Here is a 13,403-nt window from a genome sequence, read left to right as displayed (position 1 = left end):
TGTTGAATAACTTTAAACTGGTTATGTTAAGCGCAATAAAGATCAACTTGTCCTCGCGTTGTACATGGTCAAGTTAACACTGCATCATTTCGATACAGTATGCTATTTTAAACATGTTGCGTATTGCATCAACTCATAAGATTTTTTATCCTTTCAATTCGGATATATTCGTCCTACATATAAATATCTAAAAGAGCTTGTTTTCTCATTTTCCAAAAAAATACAGATGGCGTAAAAATCTCGCGCGCAATAATATTATCGTCACAAGGAGTGTTTAAAACTAAAAACTAGGTTTCATATAATTGTTCGAAACACAGATCGCTACCCAAATAAATATTTAGAGTTTGTATTCTCTTCTCAAAAATTAATTCGTCTTCGTAGAGGTATATCAAATATTTTAATTCATAACAATCCTATTGGAGGTAAATCGAATATCATTTGAAATACAAAAATTGGATATTAAAAGATGGATAAATAAAAGATTGAATAATCATTTAAAGATGCTCCCTTAATTTAAAGAAAACAAATTAAAATCCCACAAATTTTCATTCAAATACTAAAATTTACTTTAAAATTTACACGTATTTCTTAAACCATGACGATATTATGTAAGAATACCATGTTACTGAAAAAAATTAAAACCGATATAATATACCTTTAAAAATATGTATAAAAACCTATACTTTTTGTATTTTAAATACTAAAATTTACTTTAAAATGTACACGTATTTCTTAAACCATGACGACATGATGTAAGAATACCATGTTACTGAAAAAAAATGAAAACCGATATAATATACCTTTAAAAATATATACAAAAACCTATACTTTTTATATATATTTCATACAGACAATACAGAGAGATATTTACAATATTTTATACGAAGAAGGTGCATCAAAAACACAAAATTCTCATACTAAAAAATATATACTTACCGGCTAATACCTGTCAGAGTGCCGGTAACTGAATGTTTACACCATGTCCGCTATTATTTATATTTAATAGCGCCGTTTTATTTCGGTATTTTTATAGAGGTAAGTCAAACTTTTTTTTAAAGTACTTACATAATTTTGTGGCAGGAAAATGTTCGCTCGCAGTAAACTTTTAGTTTGCACCCGGTACAAGTTTAGTAGGTTCGAGTATATACAGAATTCTCTGCGTTTGAGCACTTTTAGTGGCAACTTCATGAAGCGACTTTTTTGCCATCGGATCATTAAAATTTTGCAAAAATGCACTTGTGCATACTCCGCCGCAAACTCTGGAGTGTTTCAATTTTTCCGCCTCCACCTATAAAGTACAATATATGCTATAATGGACTAACACCACTTGTGCTCCTAACACTGCAAATTCTCAACTCGCATTTGAGAACAGTTTTTGTTGAAACTAGTCTGATATTATATGAAATGTGTTAAACTGAAAGTTATGTTTTATTGTTTCAGTAACATACGATCACTTTGTTTTAAAATTATATCATACATCTTCCTCAACGTGTTTTCCGAATACCGTTCATGCGTCACGAAGTACTAAGTAAACGTTAATTAGGACTTTAGTTTTTATCAGATCTCAAAGTCACAAACAATGTTTAAAAACAAAAATATGATATAAAATTCCTTATTAACATATTTCAAGTATTTTTTATGATTTGATAGAATATTTGTATTTGAATACACAATATGTCATACATATGTACATGCATATCAGGATATGGGACCAAAGTGGTATTTTTTTATTGAAGTATAAAATCGGCCATCCTCAGTTCAATTTAAATTATTTTTGATATTTTAAAATGAGTAATGAATTAACCGATTCGAATTCATCTAATATATGTATTACATCTCATTTCTCCAATTGCCTTCAATTGATAAGCGAATTGATTGAAAACAAATAATAAATGTAATTATTAGGTTGCTACTTTTATGTGAACACTATTTTACCTTTCAAATTAATGTTTGTCTTTTTCGCAACAATTCTGTTTCAATTGAATTGAACTATCTTAAAAGATATTGGAGTCATTATGAATGAAACATTTCATTGGTTTTCCGAATAGTATGGGAATACTAACACATATTTTTACAATGAATCTTGCGATAAAGAATTACTCAATTCCTGATTGCAAGATTCATCCAAAAAAATCCTGATGAATTGAGAAATTTTGTAGGGCATGACATATAATCTTCCCTTTGTATAATTAAAATGCTTGAGTTAACACCGCATTGATATCTCTAATAGTGATTTTTTTTGTAAAATACTTTTATATCGTAATGGCAGTACCACATGTCGAAAGTGAAACGTGGCTTTTAATAACTGCTAAAATACAGTTTACCCACATGCATTGTGATGTTAAATATAAGAGATTGGTTTCTTCTCTTTTTTATTTTGACAAACTAAGCCACAGCAACATATCGCTGAGTTCGTCTAATACTTTTTATTATTATAATTGTTCAAAATATAATTTGACACATACCAAATGTAGAAATCTGCTTTCAAAATAAACTGTAAAACAGTACAGATAAAACAACTAATCTTACAGTTTTTTTGGAATTAGAATGTTAAGTAAAATTGATGTAGGTACTCGTATCTTAGTGATAAAAGTTAAAAACTCCGCCAGTTAAACGAGATATTATTTTTAATGAGAATTTCTGAGCGCAAAATTACATCTTAACTATTCTGCTCAAAATTTTATGCTCTGAGCACTAGCGCTTATTAGTGTTTTTACTTTTTATACAACTATCAAATTACCTCTTCATACATATACTAAATTATAAACTTCTTGTTTAAGGAAACAAAACACCAAATTGAGGAATAAATTAACTGAAGAATTATGTAAATAAGTGTTTTGAGCAGCAAATATACATACACATATATACAAAATATATATGTATATACATATATATATATATATATATATATATATATATATATATATATATATATATATATATATATATATATATATATATATATATATATATATATATATATATATATATTTATATATATATATTTTAATATAGTACTAAGCAATACTTAGCTGGACCTAAAAAATCTTAACTCCAAATTTTTTGATATATACTTATATGACTAGAAGCTTAAATTTAATGCCAGAAATTAGCAAACAGACAGAGTGTGAAATTAAAAACATGTATCCCGTAATAAATTATTCAGCAAATCTTTTGGGGAATATTTTAAAATCGTGTATTATCTACACACAGAAAGCGTTCCCTAATTGGTGTCTAGTACCTACAAAAGTAGCACTTTAAACGAGAATACGCTGAACTAAAAAAAGGGGAAATTTACTTTTGGCTGCAGCACTTTGATAGTTAGCAAACTGCAAATTATGATCCAGTTTGGGGTACTCCCATCACTATGGTACACAAACTATTAATTACAAGAGAAAATAACAAGAAAGTCCAATTAGTATTACAAAGGGGGCACTTGGTGCACGAAATTATGTAAGGGATATTTCAATATATAAAAAAAATCGTTACGCTAGTACAGTTACGAGCCGGCTTAAGTTAAAGTTAAAATTAAGATTAATATTTTTAATATATTTTGCATGAAACGAAAAAAAAATTAGCGCAAAATTCACCTTTTATCTTCTAAGCCTTGTTTTAAACCATTAGTGGATAGTAAGTTATATAAACAATATAAATTATTAAAAATATTACATTAACGTTATGCCAAAAAGAAAAAAAGTTATTTTAATTGAATTTTTCAGAGCTTTTTAAAAATATTTTCAATTTTAATTATCAAAATTATCTTTAAGTTTACCAGAGAGTAATTGTAAATAGTTCCGAGTGAATAAATATTACAAAAATTAAAATGACGTTAACTCTTCTCGATCTTTACAACATATCATATTATTATAAAAAATATTAGTGGTGCAACCTTAGTCTAGTCAAACTTGTCAAATTCACTTTAGTGAGCATTGTTTTATTGAACCTGTTTCACTGCGAAAATATCCCCGCTTACACACAAAGTATGCACATTGATTTTTAAATCTGAACCTATTTATTTCTGTGAATCTGCATAAGGTTTAAAGTTGAGAGCTAAAACTCGACCCTTGTTAGCTTAATACTGGACTTCAAGACGGTTTAATTATAAATGTAGAAAAAATTCAACACTTTTAACAAAATTGAATTCGGTATCCAAAATCACCCCCCCAGGGAACGGGAGTGATCTCTTCTCGAGAGATTTGAAACATTTTTTATAATACACAATTATGTAAATAGTGCTCAGAAATTCGCCTCCTCCGAATTTGCATCTACGTAATCTTTTATGTAAAATACTTTGTAATTAATGCGAGAATCTTCTAAGCGCTCGGGAATTTTACAAAAAAAAATTGTTTCAATCTTTCCACGGGAGGCACGAGTTGGAGGTACATCATTACGTGTTGCGTTATGTAAAGAAGTAGAAAAGTTTGCCTTATTCTTCTTATTGTTTTAATGGTTTCGAGACGTGAAAAGTCAAGTTTTGAAAGTTGAATATTTGGATCCATAATGTTCTGTTTTGTTATATGTGCGGTGGATTTATAAAAAAAATAAAGATGGGTACTAATTTTTAAGTGAGATTTAGTAATTGGACCACACGTAATATATGTACGAATACCGAATCATTATCATAGTAAAAGGAATCTCCAGTATTTTAAAATGATGATCAAGATGAGAAAAATTGTTTACTGGCGTTTGTTTTTAAAAGTTGGGATCTCCGTCTCTTTAGGCACATTAACTATCGGCTTAAGACAAAATCGACTCAAGCAACACGTGAGTAACTTACCTCATACAACAACCCAATTGTATTGATACAATTGTTATGCCATATGCCACGTATTCTCTTAAAATTGCTTTCATTTAATTGCTCCTTTACGGTCTTTATTTACATAGTCACTATTAGACACCTTTCGAGGGAATCTATATTATAAACCTGGGTACTTCTACCAAATCATGGGTTTTGAAAATTTATAGAAGTACATGTTTCACAACTGATTGTGTATTAGAATTGGTAGCTACGTGAGTGAAGTAAGAGTTTTATAGCACTTGATTTTTTCTCTAAAGCAGTTTTTTGCGTTTGATAAAATGTCAAAGTTGTAATAATATTTTGAATACTATTTTTATTATTAAGTAGATAGGTTTTTAAATAAAATTGCTCAATATTTATTTTATTTCCAAGTGTATGGCACTTTTCCCCCATATTTTCTTACATTTCTTGTATTTTAGTTTTTATTTAAAAATTAAAAGTATTTCAATTATGAAATAATTTGAGCTCCGCTTATGATAAAATTCTATTTTTTACATCTACCATTTTATTGTAAGGAGCCCGTTTCATTATTCAACCGAGAGACTGAAGTAGAGATTAATAGCTAGAATATTTGTGCCGTTAATATAATGCATAATGAAGTTTGATGGAAGTTGTAATATGTCAGATTATACAGTCCAATAGTTCGACTAATGAATATCAAATTATTCTTGTCGCATTTCTGTCGAGCAATTCGAAAACTGCATACCTCCAGCCAGTCTAGTGTCTCTGGGTTAACTATTCCGCAACTAAGTTAGTGACACTTGGCTATGCTCAAACTCTACTTTCTGTATACCGTACACTAGTGTGGATCAGCGTCAAATTTGAAAATAATTGAATTAAATTAATTAATGTTCTTTTACAATAAATCCTTTTTATAATTTGTTTGTATTTAAAATGTTTCATGTTACAAGTTGGTAACAAAAAACTTAATTTATACCTACCACCGTCCAAGCTATTGTAGGTACTTTAGACATAGTGAAGTAAAATAATAACAAATTTGGATAATTTATAAAGCGTCATTTTCGTAAACACAATATCAAGGGACTCGAAGGCCTGATTGTGATAGTTATTTGGGACGTACGGATGTTTTTTTTTCCATCACAGCAAAACTCATAGAAATAGAGAGGTGGAAGAAATATGTAAATACGCGTTTCTCCTCTTTTCCTAAAATTGTACCTAGCAAACCTATCACGAATCCAGCCGGGTATAACCGCGAGAAGTATCTATACTACTTAAAACAGACATCTAAGAAATTTCTTATGAACCATCTCCAAAATAAGCGTGTATTTCAACTCGTGTTCAGTGCTTTGTGTAATGTTACATAGCAGCGAAAAATTATATTCTGTTGACTATTGACCAACGATAATGTAAAATAAATATAAAATGTTACATTTACTCCACTTTAACGTGGGCAGAGTATATTGTATCAACAAACAAGTATGAAAACATTAGAACGGGAAATGCTAGTTGCAGTGACTGTAAATTGTACCACTTGTCGTAAAATTTCAAACGTAAAGCTGTTGATAATTTGAAGATTCGGGATATTTCAAGTTTCACTACTTCGATCAAACATAATAGAGATATTTGATATAATTTGCGCAGCAATATGGTCTTTAAATGGTAAAAACAAGTTCTCAAGATGTGTTATAGAGTATAATAACCATAAAGACTATATCAGGATATAAGGAAACCGAGAGAAAATTCAACCATTTTTATAATGGATATAAATGCGTCGATAAGATTTGATTCGGGTGTGAAATGGACGCAATTCGGAGGTGAAATCAGTTCCTTTTAGCTATGTAGAGTATTGACTCCGAGCGAATGGACGATTTAGAATGCAGAAACGAAATTGAGCCATCTAAATAGCGATCAGTATAGATTTGGTCCATCACTCGCCCGACTCGCTCTCCTCGATACTTCTGCGCCCCTAGTATTCTGGCACAAAACAGATCTTCAATCGTTCGTCATTCTGATAAAAACGAAAATATTATTTCAAATTGGTAATTGCAGTAACAATAATGTAAATATGTGAAAAGCATTTAATACCCTGACAATATTTTTATGTCTTAAAACAACATGTTACATAATAAGTATATAAGCATAAAATATTTTTTTTTAATTGATAATATTTTTAAAAAGAATATCACATACGCAACTAAACGTTTTAACGACAATTTAATGACGACATAAAATTTGAATAAAAATAAATCACCGTAGAATAAAACGTTATACGCTTCGATTGATTAGAGTTCAGAAACAACCTTCAAAACATAAATAATATGTTGTGTTAAATCATATGGTGAATGTTACACAGCATATAAAGTGAACACAAACCAGCCAACGGAAGGTTGGAAAGGATTATTGACTAGTGTTTTTGAAAAAAACTTGCTGTCTATTTTTTTTGTTTTAAAATAATACCTAACAAGATAAAGAAGTCATTTTCAGAACATAATATATTCCGGGAGTCATTTTCAGAACAACGATACCCTTAAAACAATCCATGCAACAAAAGCCTAGGAATAATGTTTAAAATATTTCTAATACACTAATTATATATAAATTGACTAATGTTAAAAAAAAAACACTGAACAGACGAAGTTCCTTTGTCGAATGAATGACCATCTGACTGGGATTTCCGTGGAAGTGTTCGCCTTGGTAACTCAGGCACGTAGCGGAACGATATATTCCCAATGTAATTCCCCCCAATCGACATTCGGGGGTGCTTCGACTGCCATACATTTAAATTATGCTTTCGTTATAAATGGTTTGTTTATATAAGACACGTCATCAGGAAAGTATAAATATGGCTGCGTATATATGAAAGTGTTATCTAAAGATGAAATGATTTGATCGGATACAGTATCGATCACGTCAATAAGACAATTATTGAATTTCTTAATTCAGTGAAATCAGTCACACAACATAACTGTAGGTACTGGAAAAGCTTGTTAATTCTTAGCCTATGTATAAATAAATGCATTAATATGCTAATCGATCTTATGTACTTATCCAAAAAATGTATGCATTCCAGACAAACTAGTTGTACACAAATACCAAGGGCAAAACGAATTCAACCAAGCACTTAATTTATTAAATAAAATAAGAACAGTTGTTTCAAATGAAATCGTTTCTCTATAATTTAATAAATCACAGTTAAATCAAACACTTTTGAAATAGTATTCTTCGAAAACGGCGCTATTTATTGTAACTTATATTATTTTTTTATTAAAAGGAGTGTTGCTTTTAGTTGTTAGATAATTATTTGTATGTATTCGTAAATCCTAAATTCAAAATTTTACCTTAGAATATAAAAACCATAATAAAATATTTACATAAGGCCGATCCTCTCCCGCTTTATTCTCCTATCGTCTGTTTATCTGAATGCTTCTTGGTTTTTGACATACGGGTATAGTATCGGTAATTTGTCAGTAAATACAGAAATAATTTTATAAACTTTTCGTCAAACGTAAACTTTTAAACGCGATTCCGAATACGAGCTGTCATCTCAACCATAACTCATTTGTTTATTATTTCGACCCACAATAAAGCGGGACGAAAGTTAATAATAGTGTTATTAGAAGGGTGACGTTTTGGAAGAGGTAATTTAGACATTTTAGCAATAAACGCAGAAAGTTGGTGTAATAGCGAGTATGTAGTTAGTAACTAACGAGTTAGTCGGGCAGTTTGAACTTTCGGTCTCTCCTGTTTACGGATCTGTATTGCCAGATCTATCAAGCCAAAGTATTGGACATTTAATGGCAACGAGCACTTCCGGCACCGGAACTGTCACTTCCGCTCCCGGAACTTTCTCTTCCGCCTATGACGGAGGCTCCCCTTTCACATTGTTCAATTAGGTACATTATTTCATAGACCATTGTCACATTTTTCATCCATTTTATTAACTGCAAAAAAAACTTCATAGTAAAAATCGCTACACCCATTATACCGCATGAAGAAATAAACTGTCCGCTTCATGACTCAATTAACTGTTTAGCTTGGTGGGTAGATAGAGCTCCTAACAGTAAATCAAAGAGAGAGTACCTACACATTTATCGATACATTTATTTGGTTATGTTTTAATAATTGTAATCTAGTATAACTGTATGGACTAGGTTCATATTTAAATCTATTATATATTGACTTTGGTCTTAGATATGGTTGAGAGAATACGTTTGTTTGATTCATTTAGATTAGAATTATGTTCCTACCTAAATAGCATTATTTGCTATTAACCTATACTGTGGAACATTAAGTAAAATGACAAAGAAAGCTTTGCGCTGCGCACAACCAATAGGCGAGGCGGCTTCGCGACAGCAATTGCAAGACTAAAAACTGCTTCTACAAATATATATTTATTTTTTAAAAATAGGATGAATAAACGATATTGCAAATTCAGTATTTATTGTGAAGTATTATCCCCTATATTAAATAAGTAATGTTCCACATATATGTGATATTTAATGTATTTCAATCTTAGTGTAATATTTATTTATTAATTTACTTCTCATACATAAAATGTGAACGTTGGTGGGCTTGTAAATATTGTAAATATGGTACTTCCTTCAAAACTCAAAAATGAATAGACTTGTTTTAGTGGTTGGGGTTTGTGTACCCTATAAAGAACAATTGTTTGAAATTGGTGGGCAAATAGATTTTGTATAGAATTTTAAGTGAGAAGTTATAAACATAAATGAAGCGTGTCAGTATGAATGCCTTAATAAATAAAGAACTTTATTTCAGCTAATGGTTCCGGCATGATCTTTATAACTTTACTTAATACTAATTAATGTAAACATTAACCATTGCATACAACTTAATAAAAATTAAAGACATTGTTTGTTTTTAACCATTAAACTGTTTTTTTTTCATCTAATAAATTTTATAGTGGGATTTTAATGTAACTCAGTGTATAAAGTGATTTGATGAACTAAATAGCAGCTCTGTATATGGCAAGATTTCTATATTTCCTTGTCGACAGATTTGGAAAGAACTACTTGTGAACACTCATAATGTGGTTATCAGAGAGACAAATATTGGTTTATGACCCCTGACACAAAAAAATAATACTAGTTGAAAGAGATTCAGTAATTCCTTGTTTTGCTTTAATATATGTAGATACTACATTTGAGCTTAGTAAACGCCGGTAAGTTTAAAACCTTTAAAATAATGAATCATCTTTATTCAAGAAAGGTGGGTTCGGGGTATAATTCTACATACATAGCTTATCGATTTTCAATTCCACCTCTCGAATAGCTCACAAAAAGGACATTAACATAAAAAAGGTTTTTCATTGATATTTGATCGTCAGGACGACTGGAAGGCTCTTTTATCTTTACTCTTAAACTTCTTTTATCTTCCACTCCTTCTTCTTTCCTTCTTCTTCAAAATAAGTGTTATCTTTGCGACCCTTTTCAAACTATTTCACCTTTTCACGCGTGTGAGAAACGCCATCATGGAATCTGACATTCACGTTTTTTAAAGAGATATGCAATGATAATTGTTAAATTGTTATTTAAATTTTACATTCAACTTCAATTGTTTATTTTATTTTTATTTATATCTCAAATTAGATAAAAAAATATTTTGTATCTTACATATTTTTATAATTAACAATTTAATTTATTTTAACTGAAGGACACCGACCTACAGTTTTTTTCTAAATGTTAATTTTATTGATAGCATAAAAATACATAATATTAAAAAATTTTAGAGCAAACAATATCTGTAAGCGTCATTTTAATGTTGTTCTCATATTATGTCACAACGTGCCTAGTAACTACACTATAATTTGACACAACGCCTATTGATGTCGTTATTTTTATAAGCTTATTATATGTTACACGTACTTTAAATTCAAAGTCACGTAAATATGTATTTTGATAGAAAGTGAACTAAAATTTTTTATTGAATATTAAAAAAGATATCATGTGTCGTATCTTGAACCTTGATCAATTGACGCGTCTTTCAAAAGGCTATTTATGATATAATACAATAAAAACTATATAATTTTTATCAACTGTTTATTTAACCAGTGACCGGTTTTTGTCGTTTCCAGCATTATCAGACTAGGGATGGCGTAGTGATGTCAGTAACAATGAAATTGGAAAAAAACTTTTTCGGTACCTACTTGATTTATTATCAGTTCCACCAAGAAATGTCAGAACAAAACTTAAGTTTGATTTTTTTGTTACTATTTATTTAGTAACACAATCTACAATCTTCATTCGGTCAGTGCTGGATCGGTATTCTAAAACTTACGAATGTAATCGAAATCTTCGGTTTTCAGTGTATTTATTAGAACGGTAGGAATTTCCAGGGGCGTCGGTAAATCTTTTGTCTAATTGCGGGCGAATAAATACTAGTGCCGAGATTCCCGTTCGGAGTTGGCGGTTCCCAGTTCGTATCTGGAGACACAAATCACTTTCTCCGCGTCCCCCCCTGCCTTCTGCCTTATCTCTCCAGGGGTGGAGATCGATCACGTGCAAGAGCGAGGGACCAAACAGGCCAGGGGTGCGCAACCACGGACCGCGGGGGAAATTAATTATTTAATCCAATCACCTTTACTAGCGGAGATATAATTTTACATTCTTTTAATATTTAATTAAAACTACTCGTCAAGAAAATTTCATGGTTTGTAATAATTTAACATCATGTTTCATATTATTTGTATGTACTAATAATAAAATCAATAAGATATGTTTGTTTCCTTATATTCAAATTATTGACTGACTACTTTTTGCCAAATTTCCTTCTTATAATAGTAGAAAAAAGAACATTCGAATACGTAAATATTTTTCAATGTTATCATCAGACCTTAAATCCTGGAAAAATTTATGTAACTTTTTAATCAAAATTAATTAGGAGAGAGGGATTGTTTATATATGTTTCTTAATATTATTAATATGTAAAGCATTTACTTTGCGGTTAGTCATTCTTACTTATTTTTTTTTTACAAAAATGTTAATATTAGTATATAACCACTCACCGGTGAGTCTTTGTATTAATTTCATAAAGTATATATGTAATAAATTTCTTTTGAATCTCACAGGAATGTAAGCACTCACTCAATATAAATAGATATATACTCAAGATTATAGTCAGAAAATTCCACTAAACTAAATCTACTGATCCAGTTATTCTAAAGAGTTATACAGATACAATATTTTTCCAAGAACCTTTGTTTTTAGTCTTCCTTTGATTAATTTCTTGTAATAGTTGATTATCCCTGGTAAGATCCCCCTTTTGAAGATTGCCCCTGGAAGAGCGAATATCAGAACAGAGGAGAAAATGGAATCGGACAAAGTTTAGGAGATTAGAACACCTTAGTGCTCGTACTTATTGCATGTACTCTGTATTCGTACTATCAGCGCTACCTAACCAACCCAACTACCCACACCGAATACACAAATAAGACTAGCCAATGTACGGGTTCATTTATTACATTCTCCTTTAAAAATTACATCATTTTCTGATAACTATTCATCGACAAATTTTAAATTTATTTTTAAAAACAAAATTTTGTTACAGGAGAAATAACGACGACAGAAGTGGACTCGGAGAGCGGGCCCGTGGTGACCAACACCATCCAACTGGTGCTAACCAGAGCCGAACTAGGCGCCGTGCTGCAGTGCGAAGTAGTGTCCGACGCGTTGGATGCTCCTGTCGTCATAATCATGGACATTGACGTAAATGGTAACTGGCTATTTATTATTTATAATTTCAACATCACGAAGCCTTCGCCCTTCGGTTTTCGTACTATTATAGTCCTTTTTCGTCTTCATTTCCCATTGTCTATTGGAGGTTTGCTACTTTTGTACAAAATATAAATAAATTAAAAATAGCCGAAATTCATTGGTCTTTAAATATGCATATTCCATTTTCACAATCATATTTATTAACTATTACCCTGGGCTGGTACATGAAACGCGGGACTGATCACATTGTCTTCGTACAATTGACGATAACGATAACACTGCGTTCATATTATGCAGTAGTTTACTATGCACTATGCACTATTGGGTGCGTATAAGGGTTAAAAGAAGAAGGAATCCGTGTCTCATGACAGAATGGCCATCAGAGCCAGCTCCAGTAAGCCTTGTCTGCGGGCAACACTCTCCACCTGAAGATAATCTGCGATTTGTGGGTATCTGTCACTGATGCCTTCGTCAGCTTCTTACCAGATCTATACGTTTTGTTATGTTGCTCTCACATATCTCATTAAGATATTTTTCCGGGCCAGTATGGCTTCTTTATTATAAGCAGAGTAAAAAAATCTAACACTTTCGAGGAACTTTTATAAATAGGGTTGTGACTACGAATTAAACTCGGATATATTTAAACACTGACTTTAGATACAAAATGGAGTCCACTATATAAAGGTTCCCACACTGCTAACATCGTTGAATTAATGATGACCACGCGTGTTTGCGAATCATGCTGACAGAAGGCAAAGGGACACAGTTTCAAATCAAATTAACCTTTTTACCTTTGACCGGACATGATTGAATTGATTTATTATTCGATTTACATTCATGCAACACAAACAGCGCGGGCCTAACTTGCAAAGGGTAATCACATATCTCAAAAGGTTTTCGTGGTGCACTAT

General features: G+C 30.9%; 1 protein-coding gene across 1 annotated transcript in view; it reads left to right on the top strand.

The window, feature by feature from the left end:
- LOC148306059 (hemicentin-2-like) overlaps positions 1-13,403 on the top strand; it is an 81,203-nt gene that overhangs the window by 27,395 nt on the left and 40,405 nt on the right. The window contains exon 3 of the mRNA XM_088265662.1: positions 12,326-12,490. Coding sequence (XP_088121788.1) covers positions 12,326-12,490 — 165 coding nt within the window. The remainder of the gene's footprint in view (positions 1-12,325; positions 12,491-13,403) is intronic.

The sequence above is a fragment of the Brachycentrus maculatus genome, unplaced genomic scaffold (genome assembly GCF_059751285.1).
Source record: "Brachycentrus maculatus isolate JH-2025_06_01 unplaced genomic scaffold, ASM5975128v1 h1tg000256l, whole genome shotgun sequence".
Lineage (NCBI taxonomy): Eukaryota > Metazoa > Arthropoda > Insecta > Trichoptera > Brachycentridae > Brachycentrus > Brachycentrus maculatus.
This window is presented reverse-complemented; position numbering and strand designations above follow the sequence as displayed.